The 19,546-nt window shown below is 41.7% G+C and overlaps 1 protein-coding gene across 18 annotated transcripts in view; it reads right to left on the reverse strand.

Annotated features, from left to right (window-relative positions):
- Window positions 1–19,546, reverse strand: part of ppfibp2b (PPFIA binding protein 2b) — an 80,269-nt gene that overhangs the window by 27,925 nt on the left and 32,798 nt on the right. For 17 of the 18 annotated variants that reach the window (XM_047597123.1, XM_047597122.1, XM_047597120.1 and 14 more), the window contains 3 exons: window positions 15,907–15,993; window positions 12,633–12,746; window positions 4,517–4,666 (listed from right to left, as the gene is read on the reverse strand). In XM_047597123.1, coding sequence (XP_047453079.1) covers window positions 4,517–4,666; window positions 12,633–12,746; window positions 15,907–15,993 — 351 coding nt within the window. Of the gene's footprint in view, window positions 1–4,516; window positions 4,667–4,766; window positions 4,889–12,632; window positions 12,747–15,906; window positions 15,994–19,546 lie in introns of those variants that run through there. The other variant, XM_047597124.1, reaches the window with a different exon arrangement.

Raw genomic sequence — 19,546 nt, forward strand, 5'->3', positions numbered from 1 at the left:
ACACAGCCAAGCCACAAGAGCAGCTTCAGTGTCTATTGAAGCCAGTGTAGAGCAGCTGGGTGTCACAATGAACGAATTCCACGGAAAGAAAACTAGTGAAGACAAGCGAAGACTGCTCAGCTCGGCTCGGGTGCATGCATGTCTGCACCATTATTCGTGTATTCTGTAATTGAGAGATAAAGTCTTAACCTAACCACCGTTACTGATGCAGAAATGTGCAGCCGACCTGAACAGAAGTGCTGATTTAGGACATTTGTCAACTGTAATAACACATTTTGTTTCAGTTTCCAACCACTTAGTAAGAATGATGTCGCAAAACGGTTTCGTGACGGTGTATTGGAAATGTTTCACACAATCGATGCACATGGTTTACAAGCTGCTTTAACATTTAAGCGTATTAAGGTACACACCAGTCAGCCACAACATTATGCTCACTGACAGGAGAAGTAAATAACTTTGACCATCTTCTGGCAATGTTCTGCTGGGGAACTTCTGGCATTGGTGTGGATGTTACTTAGACATGTACCACTCTCCACCCATAGCAACGACACTCCTTGATGGCAGCAGCCATTCCCAGCAGGATGCATGGGATATTGCTGCGTCAGTGGCTACGTTTACCTGGAAACTATAAACTGGATAAAAATTCCTCGTGTAACCACCTCAATCAGAACTGACTCAACCAAGCTGATGTGGAAATCTTGATCTGCTGGTTCTTCTCTGGTTGGAATAAATATTTTCTCTGAGCATGTTTGCCCCACTTGGGGTCAACATTAGGTGAGGAGTTTCCAGGAGAGACAGAAACATGGAGTTAGAAACACAACCAGTTCATTGGGTACACCTTTTCAATTGCTTGCTCAATAGCTAATCAGCCAATCACATGGCTGCAGTTCAATGCATTTAGGGATGTAGTCCACAGCCTACCTGAGTACTGTTGCTGACCATGTCACAATGTACCATGTCACAAAGCTCATGTCATCTCAAACTAGTTTCTTGAACATGACAATGAGTTCACTGTACTCCAATGGCCTCCACAGTCACCAGATCTCAACCCAATAGAGCAGCTTTGGGATGTGGCGGAATGGGAGATTTGCATCGTAGATCTGCAGCCATCAACTTTATAACGTGATGCTTTCATGTCAATATGGACCAAAACCTCTGAGTAGTGTTTCCAACACCTTGTTGAAAGTCCATGAAGAATTAAGGCAGTTCTGAAGGCAATAAGGGGGTCCAACCTTTTACTAGCAAGGTGTACCTAATAAAGTGGCCGGTGAGTGTATAAGAGACTTTTTTATTTAACATCCAAGTAAACATGGAGGTTAAATCTTACATCTATCACAATCATTTAACAACTTCCATACAGTTTTGACTAATTTTGACTTGTGTATTTGGCATCAACTTCAAAACAAACCAGTAGCACAGAGAAAGCAAAATCTTTCATGTGAAACATGTCTCTAAAAGTCTAAATGACTTTTTAAGGTGGATATTTTTGGAGGTGTGGAATTTTCCAGTTTGGTGGCAGCTGTCTGTGCAGCAGGTCGTCTGTGGGATGTTGTTGAAACCGTCTGCAGAGACCGTTTGATGTGTCCTGGCTTGTTTCAGAGCCTCCACACTGGAGCTTGTATCTCAACCAGACACTTTTCGTTATTGTTTCTGCCAGTGAGGTTGGATGGGAGGGGACAAGTTCTCACCGTCTGTCTATGGTCTGGGTGACAGTGGGACACATCCTTTTAACCACTGATTAGACCTTGAATGTTATTGTACGGTTCCCATTTAATGCTGGCACAGAGCTGTGGGAAAGCCTGATGGGTGTGATTCACGGACATACTGAGAACAGAAAACCTGAAAAACAACAACTGCAACACCCGACTGCAATAGAGCAACGGTACAGTTTGTAGACCTTTTTCTTTTGGTTTAATTCATAGCCCAAAGAACCACATGGTTTAAACTTGGAAACAGTGATCTGATGAGAAATGTGAGTTTACATTAATCGATGTAGAATTTAACTGACAACATGGTTCTGCTGCCACAGAGAAGTGAATCTACAGAAAAAATATCAGTAGAAGAAGAGATTTCATCTCTTAGTTTATATCTAACACTGAATAAGGTTCTAAAGAAGAAGACGTCCAAGATGTCTTCACAACGTTCCTGTCCACATGGATTCCAGCTTGGTCCATCTTTTCTAACGCTTCTTGTTTCAACAACTCCATGTTTCTGTCCCTCCTGGAAACTCTTCACCTGATGTTTACCCCACGTAGAACAAACATGCTCAGAGAGAATGGATTTAACCCAACCACACAGAGAGGAACCAGCACATCAAGAGATTACAGGGTTATTAGGAGATCAGATTTTCCTTATTCAGTTCCTTCTGATCAGCCTGATATGAATGAGGTGGTGTAGATCAACTCCACTCTACAGTGACATGTCAGTGGTTAAATACAATCAAAGCACTACCGCAATGTATCTGAAAAGGCAGCCGCTAATGCTAGCAGAGGAGTGGTCCAAATCTTATGGATAACAGTCAGTTAACAACTTCATCAAATGCCCTGAAGTCACAGAGAGGATGAGGCTGCACATCAATAATTTGATTACATTATTAGAGCTTCAGCTGTTAAACTACTGCTATTAAATGCTAGTGATGGTGCTGAGTTGCTACCTGTTTTTATACAGGCTATACATAATGTATCTGAAGTGCACAGTATGTAGCACATGAGTTGTCTGTTCTCAGCATATGTATCCAGGTCAAGATAGATTTCATTACTTTCTACTGTGTTTTTATTACCGTCATCATCAGAAACTAGTCAGTCACATAAGATTTAACTTTAAATCCAAACTTGCACAAAGTTGATGTACTTATATAAAATTAAAAAGCATTTTAGTTTTCCATCATCCTTCTGGTGTGACTGGGATGTATAGTCTTTGCGTAATTCCTTTTCTTAGTTATATATATGGGTGTTCTGTGCAGTCTATGAGCGTGTGTCGCCTCTTTGAGGACCAGCTGACAACCCTGAGGCTGATAACAGACCTGTGAATAGACCCGCTTAACATCAAACGCACATTCCACTGACCACACTCCTCTTTAGTGGAATCATCTGCCAACAGCCAACAGGTGAGTTCACACGAGCACGAGGTGGATGGAGGAGTCTGTGCCACATCAATACATCAATACAAACATGAAGACACAAATTAGCTCCCAACCTTGGGAGAAGTCTGGAAGTCGTGTGTTTACCATTGTAATACATCAACAAAAGAAAGTTGCAGAAATGTTCTGCAGACAGCGACTTGAATAATCTGAATATTTTCTCACGGATTTCTTCCCAAAACATCCAAATGGGGACAGTTCAGTGTCTAGAGAATCATCTGCATTGGTTTTGATGGATTACTGGGACCACAGCAGCCAGTGGTAGTTGTTGTTACTGTTCCCTTCTGGCTCAGAGACAGTGAAAACATTGAAGCCAGACACATATATCCTTATACAGCATGCTGGAGTGTCCCAAAAGCAACACAACATGTCCCTAAATAATCCCTGATGGTATGAGATTGTTCTGAGGGCAACACAAACACGACAAAAAGTCACTTTCTCAACAAGATAGTCTTACTGTGTCTTATTTCCACAACGATAAAATCACATACAGCAAAGTTGTGGTGCATTCAATAGAACTTGTGTTTTGAAAGAGAACCTGGCTGCAAAATGCTACTGATTCCCACCACAATTTAAACTTGTACACCATCAGATTCGCCCATTGTGCACATTGTAGAATCCATAAGACTATGTGCACTTATATAACTTCCCAGGGAACCAAGTCATCAAGTCATGTTACACATCTTTACAAAGGTCTCATTCAGTACAGGACATATATATGTTATGCCACTAGAAATGGAGGCAAAGGGATCAGCGTGGATGAGCTCTAATGGACCACAAAAGTAAAAAACAAAAAACAAAAAAAACAATTGTTGTGTTTAATGTAGGAAGCTGTGGTTTGTCGTACTACTGAACTGCATTGACCGACACATTATTATTATCAGTGGGCTGGGCTAAATAAAGAAAACACTTTCAAATAAATCAATCTACCGGTAGTTTATGAGGACCACAAACAACTTCAATGATCATCCAGTTGATTCTCCACCTTTCTGTTTCAACATAAAGTGAAGATTAGACTTGCTTTCACTAGTGTTTCGTCAAGTATATTGGAATCCAAAAGGTGTTGAATGAAGGCAACTGGACGTTTGGCCACTCATCCGATTAGCTTCTTCAGCTCTGGAGAAAATACAGAACTGATGAAGCTAATCGGATGAATGGCAAAACGTCCAGTTGTCTTTATTCAACACCTTTTGGGTTACCATGACTGGGACGACTGAGAGCCTTCACAGGCACAAGTATATTGGAAGGAAACCTTTCATGCAGACAGTTGCAGCAGGGATCAGCAGACATCATCGGCAATGTTAAGCCCTAGAGATGAAAGAAGAAGCCGTGCTTGTGTTTTTGTGAAACAGCTGAGAAGCTGCCGACTTTCCATACCTCGGCTTTGTTCTGCTTCGTTTCTACGGGCTCCTGCTGTTGTGCGTTGGTGTGCGTCTCCTCCATGCCGACCAGCTTCAGTTTGAGGTAGGACACCTCGTCCATCAGGTCCAGCTTCTGAGTCTCCAGAGAGGTCCTGCTCATCAGCTCCTGGGTTGGGACAAAAATAAATAAAAAACACACTCTGTGAGTCCGGCGTGTGGATCAGAACGCTTTTACCGTCCACAAAAACAGAACGAGTCACACATACAGATATCTACGATCAATGCTGTGAGACGAAAGCATGCTACTCCACTTGGCACAATGTATTTCCCACACTAACGGAGCGGGCTGACTGGGGGCGCAGACCCCACGAAGCTAAATATAAACACTAACACAGGCGTGCTGGAGACTCTATTAATATATCCCTGTGCTTCTTTGGTATGGGAGAGAGAAAAAGAAAGAGGGAGAGGGAGAGGGACAGAGGACACACACTCCATTGGACATGATGAAATGTTTTTATGACTCACACAAAACATACACCTCTTAGCCAACTCTCAGCCACTTTCAATTCCTCAACTACTAAGTCCACTTCCTCTTTCTTTTTAAAAAAAAAAAAAAAAAAAAAAACTCAAACTTGAGTTGCCTGGATTGTTGCCCCTCGACATTCATCTTCTTGCTCCCATGTTGTGGAGATGAGACATATTTTTTTTTACAGTGAAACTAGAAATTGAGCCTGCGAACATTTGTGTCTGACAAACCAGATCCAGGTGGTGCAGAAAGCTTTGGCCTCAATCCATCCTCCCAGCTCACTTCCAACAGCTTTCAACGGAAATGTCATGAAACAAGACAGTGGCAAGATAAAGCAGATTTCTCATCCCTGTGATCGGGAAAAGGTGAGACTGTATGAGTCAACAACCGTCTGATTGACTAACTTACCAAGAAGAACGTAACTTTACACCACTTCTTTTAAGTCATATAGTCACATAGTAAATATATTTTGTTCTTCCACGTAAAAATCTTTATTGTCATTTTTTTTCTATTGAAAAAAAACACGAGACTGTTGAAGAAAGTTCTTGCTACCTAAATTAAGTTAAAGACATTTTCTTTTTAGTTTAAACCAAGCAGTTTCCAAACACTACAGTTCCACGAAAAGCGACTAGAAGCTGGCTCCTGAAACGAGTCAATCCCTATAGACCTCCATGTTAAAATGTCCAAGTTTACAGCATAAATAAACATGTTTGCAGCTGTTTTGGTCTCGATTCATCTGGTAACACAGTGTTGTAAGTGTGCTCAGAGACAGAATCTTTTTGTAGAATTCACCAAGAATTAAACCCAGGCTAACTAACTGTGTGCTACTCTCGCTCCACTTCTATGCCTATTTTTTAATCAGGCACTGCGAAGATGGCAACGGCCTGTGTCAACCACACTGAGACAATCATTCATCAGGACACCAGTGCCTAACGTCACAAAGGGTCTGTCCACCTTTATACCCAGACACAGCTAAACATGATCATACAACCTGTATCGTGTAAAGATATCAACACTCAGTGAGACATACTGACCTTTTGCTTGTATTCTACAGATTAAAAACTAGTAGGAATGTTGGATGCTTTGAGCTAAAGGCTAAAGAATTCAAACAGGCTCACAGTTTGGCACATGCTACTTCGTCTGTATGCTATCCTTTGCTAGTCAGTTAATGTTTGAACCAACTTTAAATGGATGTAAAGTTTCTCAGTCATCCGGGTCATGGTTTATCCAAAAAAAAAAAAAAAAAAAAAAAAAAACTGAAACAAGGACAACCTGATTTGCAGTTTTCCTTGAAGATGTTTCATCAAGCAGCTGTCACCAAGAAAGTTTCACACCCAATCACACCTGGAGACAAGAGTCTCTGGCCGATAATGGATTGTTAGAGAGCCATTCAATATGGAAAGAAAAGAGGATTTAAATGGTTTTCTACAACTACAGTTAAGTATCAGACCTTATAATCATGCAAGTTTCTGATTGGCAACACCCACAGATGTTAAACCCCAACTCCCCACCAGTATTTTAGAACTGAAAAAGCTACTTGGATGAAATGAAGAAACTCTTCAAATCCAGTTACCCTTTTTTTTTAGCTTTGTCTTTTCAGTTGTCAAAACAGAAAAATCTGAAAATACCCATCTCAATGCTGCAGTACAGGGAAAGAAGCGAAGTCATTAGGATCCATTAAGCACCATTAATGTCAATCCATCCAATAAAAATAGGTAAATCTAATAACGTTCTTTAAATCTGCGTTCATTCCCGTCTCTTCCTCCTGAGGGATACTGTGACGCCCAGATGGAAACATGGTCACATGGTAGACAACTTGTGTCAACGCCACAGCCACACGGACAGACAGCTAAAACCCCATAATCACTTCAGCTCAGAAACCGCACACACACACACACACTCAGAAATTCTGCTTAGTTATGGCAGCTGACTGTCACTCCGCCATCTGACACCAGTGTCACTTACAGCAGGATAAGCCGCAATCTTTGGAGGTAATCTATCAGAACTCAGCTGCCTGACACTTGCTTTCGCCCTCAATTATGAGCAGCGGCGGCACGTCAAAAATGATCATCTCCTCTTCTTCATTTATAGACTTGAACCGTGTTAAATATCATATGATATCAAAGGATCAGAAGGTGAGGAGTGATTGTAAAATAAAATAAAAAATGTCCTTTCACTCTCTGCAGGGAATTAAATGACGGCGATAATGATAAATGGATGATGTTGATGTGATTAATTTTTTTTTTTAATGAACACGTGATACAAGAGAAGATAATGACCCTTGACTGGGTCTCCATATGGTGCTGTGTATTTGTGTGTGCTCATTTTGTGTAAGGACAACACGCTGTAAACCATGTGCACAGAAATGTCTCAGTACAGTAATTTCTGTGTCTATCTAAAGGCACCGTAGGACATGCAGTCACAGTATGACTACATGTGTGGGTGGATCCGCTCTGGCATGAGAACCCTGTACTCTCAATGAGTGTTTGTGTCTGTGTGTAGTTCTCATTAGATTAGTTGTGGTTCCCACAGTAAGCAGCAGCAGCCCTGCAGCAATGACACATAATGTTACATGACTTTTCCTTCTCTGTGTTTCCGTGCATAGTAGGAACAAATGACATTGAAAGAATTATGTCTTTTGGTAATAAATCACTAGAACAAATTAAGATGTAAATATGCATCAAAATGTGGAACTATTCAAGACTGTAGTCGTAAATCATTAATCATCATTAATCAATCATTAACTGTTTAAATCAAACATTTTACCTTAAAATGTAGCTTCAAAATTAGTTTCTCTTTCTTTCCTACTCCACACCACAGATGCCTCTCCGGGCTCTCCATAATTTGCTTTAAGAGGTATATCACTTTACCGCAACACTCCGACCAGGCATAACATTATGACCAGCCTCCGTAATATTGTGTAGGTCTCACTTGTTCCTCCAAAATAGTTGTGACTCATCAGGGAATGGACATGGACCTTCTGAGGGTGTCCTGTGGTGTCTGGTAACACAATGTTGTAAGTGTGTGGCCCTATGGGTTGAGGGGAGGGGCCTCCGTGGATCATCCCACCGATACTTGATCGGTTTGAGTGTCATTGCTATGGGGTGGGGGTGCCTGGTTCAGGTGGGTGGTACATGTCTAAATAACATCCACGTGAATGCCAGGTCCAAATGTTTCCCAGCAGAATATTGAACTGTCACGAGATGATCAGTGTTATTTACTTCTCCGGTCAGTGGTTTTAATGTTGTGGCTGATCGGTGTACATCACGACTGAGGCAAAGAGACAAAACAGAGCGTTTGTGGAGTCTTAAATGTCAAAGCTTAAAAAGAGCTTAAAAAGACCTGGCAGAACAGCTAATATTACTTGTTAGTTAACACTGATTGACATAAGTTGTGCATTGGCAAGTTTCTGGACTATAAACCGTGTCATCCAATTTGGACAGCGGTTCAAAGGCTACTTACACATCTCAGGTTCATGTTAGCAAACCTGCTGGATGACACATTAACAATACGACATAAGCTTCGATTACTGTCTGGTCACATCACTTTTACAACAGTGGAGCTAAAAATTAATCATGCTCTAAAACCGGAAGCTAGGACCGAAGCCTAGTCATAAAAAAAAGTATGAGAAACATATAGCCACAGAATAATATATATATATAGACAAAATGTGCCAGATATATGCACAAGATTGGTATCAAGACATGGTCTTAGGGTCAACTCACTGAGGTTGTGCAGTGATAATTCAGAGTTGCCCATATTGCACATTTCATTAGGATAAGAAATGGGATATGAATAAGTATTTTCATTTTAGTTTATCTTTTAGCCGTGTTGTAAGGTGAGTCTTGACATAGGGCTCCTCCTTAATATCCTGTGCCACTATTCTGACAGACGCTGGGAAGAAGCTCTTAGATGGTATCTTGATTTTAAAGAAGCCAAAAAACAGTTCACTGGTGCAACGCATACACTGTCAGCTGCACATTGAGACTACTGGTTTCTAGTTTGCATGGCGTGACTTGTCATTTATCACAGTGTGTATGTTCCCATCTCCTCTATGTACAACCCCCCAATATCAGCTAGGCTTTCCACAAGGGGGATTCTCCTCACCACTTTTACTTTAGTGCATGCTCAGGAGATCATCCCAAATATGACTGAAGCCACCATACTCAGATTCACATATGATCTCAGCTTCAGCAGCAGCCATGTTACCACATGTTAAACCCTTCAAGGTTCAAAAATAATTGTGTAGGAGATTTACAAGGATTTGGAAAGATAGTAAAAACTCAAATAGACACAACAGAAAACAGGGCGACAGACGTACAAGTCGAGCGTTATCTTCCTCCACATTCCACCTTCATCTCTCTCAACCAAACACCTCGTATCACATTAGCTATTTGACCAGCAACCATTAACTGTGAAAAGGGGGACGACGTTAAACACACAACCACACACTAGGACAACAGCTGCAGATCAGAGCAGCCAAGACCAATAACCCCCCAGCCCCTCAACGCCCCCAACCCTAAACCTAATCTCACAGAGAACATGACGGATTGTCAGTCTGAAACGTTAGCATAGCGCAAAGGAAACTGTGACCACATGTGTTAGGTTAGCTATACAGCAGCTGCTCAGGTTACTGTAAATAAATCACAGTACAACTTCTGTTTTTTCTACCGAGATTCTTTAGAAAACTGTACTTTTTTTTTTTTTTTTTTTTAAATATTCAAGTGTACTAAATCAGTTTCAAAGATTATAAAAGCAAAACCTAACGGCCATGGTAGGATATTTCTTTTGGGGCTTTGTCCTTTTTATCCTCCGTGTTGACAACGAGAAGGACAAAGAGTCCATTGAGGAGTCCAAACAGAAGGCTGATTCTGTCATACAAAGAGCTGTGGTCTTGTTGTATCCAGCCTGGCAGAGCTTCACTGGTGATGTCAAAGAACACAACTGGAACCACTGGAAGACATCTAGAGTTTCAAACTACTTTGCACTGACAGTTAAGAAGAGTGGACAGCGTGTAGGAGGGAGAATTAGGAAGATTTTTTTCTGTGCGTGTCCGTCTGCGGAAAGACGTGGGTGAGAAATTAATTTCAGACCAATGGTGCGGTATGTTTCGCTGTAATGTGTAGGTTCTGTGGACATGCAGCTTAGATCTGATGCAGAAGTATAAATATAGCCCAAGCTTATTTGGATCCTTGTGCTCGTCTTCACTTTCTGCATCCCCCAACAGCCCTTTAAGCTAAATGCTAATGGCAGCATGCTAACTTTCTTATGCAGAGTGATTGTAGCTTGACCGTTTGTTGCCATTTGTTTAAGACAAAATGGATTAATTGAGGCTTTACTGCATCATTCGAGGGCTGATAAAAGTTGCAGCCATCTTAACCTTGATTTGTAGCATCTCATACTGCTTGAACGCCTAGCATTTTGTGTACACAACTTCCTTCCCAATCACAAGCTGCTGAGATCCATTTAAAGCCAAATTGTGCAATTTTAATTCAATACTTTCTTGGTATGTTTGACTCAAAAGCACAAATAGTGATACTATTGAGGATCCATCCTCCACGAATGTCTGTGCAATAAACACTCACACTCCTACATACCTGCTACAATTGAGAATTACCAAGTCATTTAACGATCATGTCTAAGGAACCCACGTAGACAGAGGGAGAACATGCAAACTCCACTCCACGCAGAAAGACCCCAGTCAGCCTGGACTCAAACCTGACACCATCAGTATGTTTACATGCACGTGAAGAAAAAAAAATGATTGCCTTAATCTGACTTTAACTGGACAACTAGCGTGCATGTAAACATCTGGTCTGCCGCATTAGACCCGGTTGTTTATTGTATGGCGTAATAGGTCAACTGGAAAACTGGCCCCATTAACCCGCTGAAAAGACACATATCACCACCTAGTATAGAGGAAGAGGACATGTTCCCATCAGTTATTCGATTTTCTCTGTTGCACATAAACTAGGACAAGGACCCCACTCAGAAAGTTGAATTTCGAGCATAGCTCTATTAAGCTGTGCACGTAAACGCACTGACTGTACGAGGCTTAATGGGCTATAAGTCATGATATAACTAAGCAATATTACAGTGCAACAAATGTGATTAACAATAAACTGATTTCCAATTTCAAATGCATCAGTTTGAGAGAAACTAAATTGTAGTCCCACAAAGTTCTGAAACTTTATCTAATTTGTCTAAATGTGACTCAACAGCAGCAAAGTGTCAATTTCTAACATTAGCATTACTCACTTTCATGACTGAACAAACATGTAATGTCACATACATCAGCAGTTTAAGTCAAGCGTTTATTTCTTTGTTTTGACTGAAGCGAATCCCTTTACTGCCAATAACAATGTACTGAACCAACAACACAAGGACTCAGGACAATGCGCCAAACCAACGGTGGTAGCAGAGTGTCCCTTATCCAGACAGGTCACCTTCTAACTGAAGTTTGTTGTCGGAGTAAACGTTGCCTAATCTCGTAATCTTTCTAGAAACACTGAGTTATGTTGAGCCTCAACCACATAACTGAACAGGGGGAGAGGAGGAGGAGGAGGTCAGCAGTATCGAGTCAAACAGGAACACTGTGCCACTCCTTTATTTACTCATTCACAGTCCCAGCTTACTCCTACACTGGCTCTTTTACATCCTGTTTCCATCAGTCATTCCTTGAGGTCGACATGTCACCTTATAAATTACATTTCTAATTCCAACATTGAGAAAGCGAGTGCAGTTAAGTCATTCTAACATTGTTGGAATAAGTCGAATTGACCTAAATTAAGTTAAAATAGCTTAAATAAAGCGGTTATAAGCCAGTAGCGAGTAGGGCTGGGTTTAAAACCATGTGATGTCAGTTAATAAAATCCTTGGATTGCCTTTTCTCTTAAATATATGCCATTGGAGCTTTGGGCGGGTCTGTAAAATGGAAAATGACTGAAAAAGTCTTTACAGCTTGTTCCTAAATACGCCTCATCTCCCCAATTTCATGAGACATACACAACACAACAAACTGCTGCTCATGGTTCTGACACAGCAGCGGGTAGATCAGAGCCAGCAGCTGTTATATTATTGTAACGCGCCAGAAATTATGTTGGGTTTATTTGCAAATACAGAATTTGAGGCAGGATTATAAGTGATGGCACGGGAGGCATATGGAGATTTTAATTCTAGATGCAAAGAGCAAATGGGGCCACTGACTTACATCCTTGACAATAGTTTACACTAACACTATTCCACTGCTTGAGATGCAGCAATGAGACACATAATAATAACAATAATAATGATAAGAAGAAGAAGACTGCTAATTAGTGCAATTAGCGAACAATGCAGGTTTAAAAATGCTTTTACACTGGACGTCGAGGATGCACACTGTGTTTGGATGTGCGACACTCCTCGAGGCCCCTTTGATTACAGAACACGAAGGCGATGAGTCAAACTGAAAACCAACCTAGTGGTAACAGGGTCACTAATTAGCAACCTGGAGACTGTTAATGTCTTTCACACATTTGGTTCATCATAAACATATTGCAAATGTCTTCCCTCAAGTCAAAACTCGGTCACAGCTTTGTTCGTCAGTGTTTTCCTGTGTGTGTTTTACCTGCTGCAGCATCTCCTCTGTGGAGGCCAGTTTCTGCCGGTGCTCCTCCAAAGAACTTTCCAGGTCCCTGATCTTCTCTCCCTGGGCCTCCACCTGGTCGGTCAGCACGCTCACCTGATGGCAGTGGGGGGCACAGTCATGATAGGGAATGGAAGAATGGAAGAAAAAAATGAATATGCACGAATGGTGTTGCGGAGGCAAGCTTAAGCTGGCCTTAAGTAAGGAGTTTAAAATCAGCTTTAGATTTATCATGGCAGGTCAGGGAGCATGGAATGCACCAACTCATGTGATCTGAAGGTGAAATGTGCATAAACAAAACTGAGATGGTTATTTTAGATTATTTTATATGTATATTTACAGACAATTGGACTTCACATGTATCTCTGCCTCTTCCTTAAATCCCTAGAAAAACACACATTCACCTCGACAAGGTACAGATTAAAACTACCTGAACAGAGCAGGTCACAGAGTAAAATTTTCCCTTGAAATACTAGCCTATAATTTCTTAACACCTTAGTGAGAAATGGACATGAGATTTTAATCAGTTCCTATGCAGTAGTGTCCTAGCTAATGTTAGCATCAAATTCTAGTATGTTTACGGTTGCTTGGCAACGCAGGCCGCTGCTCCATGACCACGAAGAGCCATTTCTCTCATGTATTGTAGTAAAAGTACTGCACTGCACTTTTAAATCCTATTGAGAGATATTAATCAGGGCCGATCCAGGCAATTTTTAAGTGATCGGATCGGGAGAAGAAGACTTTTTCCTTCTTCGTTTGTTTAAGTAGCGGTTAGCTAGTATAAAAGCTGCCAAAAACCTAGAAACAAAAATCACTTGACTAAACAAGTCTGCTGTGTGGAAGAAGTTTACTCTAGATAATGAGTGTCAGTCAGACAACAGTGTGTAGATGATATTTCACATGGTTTGGAATAGGAGACCATCATTCAATATCAGAATAAACAAACACTCAGGCAAAGGCTGCACCGAAACGACAACAACAGTTAACGGTTAAAAGAAGAGAAAGGGTTCCCAGAGACAGCGTCTTGGTTCAACGTCGGTATCGGGGGAACACCCACAACCACATAACATTTTGTAAAGACTTCACACGTGTCTCTGTCTCTCCCATAAATCCCTAGAAAAACACACATTCACCGCGGCATAACTCACCTCAAACCTCAAAACACTCACTCAGCACCCTGCCGTTTACCAAAATCTCCCTGACAACACATTCAGCTCCTGGCAAACACACGTTCCTCCTGTTCTCCTCAGCGATGCCAAATCCATCTGACAGCAGCTGATCCTCTGTCACTTCAGCTCCTCTGGTAGTCACCCCTGCAGCCACGACTTGTCTCGCAGCAGAAATAAAAAGAATCTCTTGCCAAGTTTGCGGCACTGCGTGTATTTCAAACAAACAAAAAAAAAGACGGATAACAGAGAAAACAGGGACACGTCTGGCTGCAGAGTGAATGATCTATTAGTGTGTGCTTCCTGTTGAGGAAGTGAGTAAATGAATGAACAAGTGTGTCGACGGGTTACAACCAAGTATCCTGTGTGAGCTCAGCACCCAGAAACTGTTGTAGCACTAATACCTGACAAAATGCGACTTATATCTCTGCTATTTATGTTATGCTATTATTAACCACCCAGGAACAAAGAGTACATGACTCTGACATGACTGTGTAGGAGGGTCAAAATGAGAGTTTCTTACCTCCTCTGAGACGCAAAAAGAGGGGAAAGTTTTCAACTGAGCAACGAGGAAGTTCCCTAACTAACCGCGGCATATGCACTAAGGCTGAAGGACAACACCTAACAGTCCCAAAGGAGAGGCAGGTGAAGAGAAAGTAAAGCGGCAGAGGCAAACTGTCAACAGCCAATTAAATCTCCAGTCGGGAAAAATAAGTCCCGGTCACCTGGGACTGTCGACCAATCACAGACGACGCTGCATGGAGGAATGTGCAGGACCGTGTGTCTGTGTGTCTGTGTGTGTTTTCATGGTGAGATATGAATTTTATGACAACTTTACAAAGCAGGGTCGTCCAAGCGGGTTGCACACTTAAGCACAAGGAGTTAACGTGCACAAAGAGCCCGAGGAGCAGTTTGAAAAGGAATAATTAAGTATGAGGAATGTACAGGCTAGGTTGTGGAAATCACACCTGCATTGAAACCGACTATTATAAGTGATCTAAAAGGACCTGTTGTTGTGACATCGTATAATCACTCGCGTGGTTCAGAAGGAGTCTGGGCACGTTTTGTTTTGGAACAGCACAAAATATCTTCAGATAGGATGATGTTTCCAGCGCGCCACAAATCCTTCCAGGCAAACTCTTGGCTCGTTTACGCACAGAAGGGATTTAAATAATAATCAGGACTGAACTCGGTTTTATTACATAGATACATAGTTTCTCTTTGATTGCTACTTTTGTTAAGTTCTCAGCTGTGTAGGTGCCACTGAAAATAGGCCATGATGTTAACATGCTTAAACTAAGTTTAGGTTTACAGTTATCCACTTCGCTCGTGGTTGATTTTATTGGTCATTAGTGAACTCTGATGCAAACATGGTCCCCACGCACACTTTGCACTAACATCCATCTTTGGGAAAACTTAAGTACCCTTTAAAAGTACAGGTGAGTGATATGAACGAGTCCTGAGTCACATGTAAAACCATCTGTTCCACAGGAGTGGCTTCATTTACTCAGAAAAAACTAAAACACAACCGCTATAATAAATGATAAGATGAATAGTTAAAAGCTGATTGGACGTTGCAAAATGTCTGCAGAATGTCTCAAATTTGCTTTTTGCAGCAATCATCTGCAGCAAGTTGTGAGCTGAATCCTGTGCTCCTGCAATATTGGGTCTTAGAAATGCAAATAGAGCCAAATATGTTGTGCATATTTGTACTAGTCTGTTTTCACCTATTGTAGTAAGTAGAAGAGATGCACTGGCCACACCAGATTAGGAGAGATTTGGAACTGTGCACCACGTTCCAACAGAGCAGCGAGCATGAACTTAGAAAAACATTATCTAACTTTCATGCAACCTGAGAGTTATTCAGAATACTGGGTCTGGTGTTGCGCCACTTGGAGCGTATCTCAAACCACATGCAGAAAAATAAAACAACTGTATGTAACTGGACAGTCCTACAGCCGACCAGAGCTGTTTTAGAACAATCAGTTCAAAACAGAGTGACTCCAGATGGATTTTCAGGCCAAAACCCCAGCCAGCTTCCGGACTAACCTTCAACATATCTGAAATGAGAGCAAAAAGTCTGTTCTGACCTGCAGCACCAGAGACTCCTTGTCCCCCTCTAGGCGAAGCAGTCGTTCTTGGTAGGTTTCATTGTTGGCTGGAGAACACAGGTTCACCTGGACAAAGAAACAAGGCGAGGTCATTAAGCATTTTGTGACAATTTGGTGTTTTGCTGGGAAACTTTTAGACCTGGCATTCATTTGTGTGGATGTTACCTGGACATGTACCACCCACCTAGACCAGATCAGGCACCCCCACCCCATAGCAATGACACTCCTTGATGGTGGATTGCAGGCACACACACACAAAATACGGTTTAGGAACAACTCAAAAAACACAAAGAACAGCAAATTTTTGTTTTCCACTGATGCCTCTCACTTTGAAAAGGTACCGAGCTGCACCCATGATCAACGACCACTTGTTAAATGTCAGAGGTTGTCCTGGGTGAGACGGCTGACTCTGGCTGAGGGGGCTCACAGAGCAGCTCAAATCCAGTTTCTCCGCAAAGCGCATGATGCAGAGTTATGAAACATCATCTGACTCCCATTCATCTGGAAATAGCCCGGCACTAAGTCGTCAGCATGTTATCTTGTGTTATCGTGTTCACAGGACCTCTCCGTGCACTGTGAGTCCAACAATATGTGTCTTTAAGAATCGGACCTGGATGTATTTCTTTACAGCAGAGCAGAAGAAGAAGAAGCCGCGTCAGGCTCAGTCTGAAAATAGAAATGCTTTCTAATATGTAGTTAAGAGGACACAGTGAAAAAGATATTTCCTTTTGGTCAGAGCCTCTTTTGCTGGCTCTGCAGTCCTTGGGTATTAGGAATTATGTGTCCCACATCTCAGGGAGAGGAACTGAAAGTCAAGCAGTTGCCTGTAACGACTCCATTTCTCTGTAAAGAGTCAGATTATGGTGTCTTTTGAGTCAAGCTGCTGACTAAAGAGAGTCAGACATTATTATCCAGCCATGGACAAGATAAGATGATGGTTTCAGCTTGTCTCAGCTTTACGGCCTTCATGTTGCATATGCTCATGGCTCCTCAGTTTTATTTGAAAATATATATATATATTGTTAAAATAGCCAAGCTGCACATGGACTCCAAACCTTTCATCTATTTTCATACAATGAAATGGTATATAGATGCCTTAAAAACTATTTGATGTTTGATGTACAGGATATATACTGACACCAGTGGGGGTGAATTTTTTTTCTAACTTATTTCTATAGGTTTAAAATTCTGCATAATTAAGGGCGTTCCTGCTTTGAGTGACAGGCAGTAGCCTGAGCTAACAGGTAGTGGAGAGTTGGGTGGGCAGGTCTCAATGTCCAGGCTGCTTTAGCTCCGCCCCAACACACTAAAGCTAACCCAGCATGGTGACCGTGGGCTCCGCCCCCTTTTGGGCTTCCCTTTTGAGGTTCAGTTCCGATGGGTGACATCACAATGGGTTTGTCCATGGTATATACATCATCATCAAACTAGCAGCGGTTCATCAAGTGTGTGGAAATACCTCACTAAAGATAAAGCCCATACTGCTGTGAGATGACAGTCATAAAATACAACAAAAGTTTAAACAATAAAAGGCATCCGCTAATGCTAACAGATCTGGACAGCAGTCAATTTACAACTTGACCAAACACCCTGAGGTAACAGAGAGAGGAGGAGGCTGCACATCAACGATTTATCAAAGTTATTGGAGGTGCACACTATGCCATCTGATAGCACACTGTGGAGCACTATTAAATGCTACTGATGGTGCGGAATTGACGCCTGTTTTTATACAGGCTATACATATCTGCAGCACACAGTATGTAGCACATGAGCTATCAGTTCTCAGCATATGCATTCAGGCCAAGAATATAGATTTCATTACTTTTGACTGTGTTTTTATCAGCAACGTCCTCAGAGACTAAGTGACTTTCATTACATAACAGTCGCCTAGCAATATATAATGCAGAACTGGTCACTGGCAGAAAATAAACCACCAAACCAATATCCAGTTCCTCTCAGCTGCTTCAGTTCATAGTTTTTTTTTTTTTTTTGTTTTTTTTTTTCTTTAGAAACATTTAAATTTGCAGCTATCTGGTGAACATTCATTTGAACATTAAGCAGCTAGCTGGACAGATAGATTGCTGAGATATTTCCCTTCAGCAAACCACGACTCTAAATGAATGCTGAGGTTGTTGCACGTCTGCTGGATGTTTAGAACCAGATTTATGGTTCTGCGTCAGACCTACATACCGTACAGCGTAGCCTGACGTTCACCTCCCCAGAAATGTAACTACACGTCACAGTGATTGGTCGGAAAAGCATTCCTTTTTCCAAACATCTCAAGCTCAGAAAAGTCTTCCTCGTCCTGCCACCTAAACATCGTATACTCACACATATTCTTCTAAATCTAATCCCAACAGACTGGTATAGACCCAGCTTGGTGATATCAGTGCAAGTTTTTGTTGCTGACCCCAAATAGCTAAAGGCACTGAATGGGCCACACGGATTTCCTATCTTTACAGAAATAAACTAATTCTCTTTCAACCCTGTGGGAAAACTCCCAACCTCAGTCCAGGAAAGGGTAGATAAAGACTGGAGCCTAAAATATTTCGCCGTGCCGGTGTCGATGTAATCGCTTGTTTCAAGAACGGTGGCCCCCATCCTGCTGCACTATCAAAACGATGACCCACTTTCTAAGAGAATGTAAACATCTGTATCCCAGGCTTTTAACTATAACTCTTATCTGACGCCCCGTGCAGAGCAAGAGCTGCAACAGTGAATTTCTGCTCCTACGCTAGCAACACATTTGTAAAAGTCTCACTAAACTACCGCTAATGAATAGACACACAGGATTAGCCTCGCAGCCCTTGCTCTTTATTTGTATCTCTGACCGTCTAGGAAGTCAGACAAAAGAGCCTGAAATCAGACTTTAATCCTCTGAGATCTGTTTGCAGCTGAGTTCAGAGGATCTGCGTAGACCGGGCCAGCTGACACTGACCACATGCATGACATTAAACCTATTAGGGAGCTGCGCAGAGGGGGGGAAAAGAAACAGTTTCTCTGCGTCGTCTCAACAGCGGTACAGTTTCTACGGGAAAGCTGCTGTAATCACAGATATTCCCAGCAGACCACGGAGAACATTTCAAGGGTGACGACACACAACTTGAACAATAAAGGAAACCAGGCTGGTCTGTTTCTATCAGTCTGTCATCACCTGGTGGACTGTGTGAGAATAAACAGAAACTGCTGCGGATATTCTGGTAACGCTTTACTTTCCAGGTGCAACTTCTTTAAACTGATCTGTATTTAGATGTAAAGTTTTCAGGCATTTTCAGGGATACACCAACTATTGAATCTTTTGATCCTTAAGGTTTGAAAGCTCACAGTTACTAAAGAATAATGTTTACTGTGTCAGTCTAGGAAACTATTGAGTGAATTTTTCATGCTTAGTACACGGTTTCCTATGGTTTGTACTGTTATAGTACAAACAATTGTGCATATTTTCCTTAAAAATCAAACCAAACTGTGTACAATATTCTTGAAAATATTCTCACAACTTGCAGCAAATTTTCCAGGAAATTCAGCTCTGCACACACCTGGATAGTCCTCCAACCAATCCGAGCCATTTTGTTGTAAACTAATGCAGCTCAGATGACTCCTGTTACTCTTCTGTCCATCA

This window comes from Mugil cephalus, chromosome 10 (genome assembly GCF_022458985.1).
Source record: "Mugil cephalus isolate CIBA_MC_2020 chromosome 10, CIBA_Mcephalus_1.1, whole genome shotgun sequence".
NCBI classification, from domain to species: domain Eukaryota; kingdom Metazoa; phylum Chordata; class Actinopteri; order Mugiliformes; family Mugilidae; genus Mugil; species Mugil cephalus.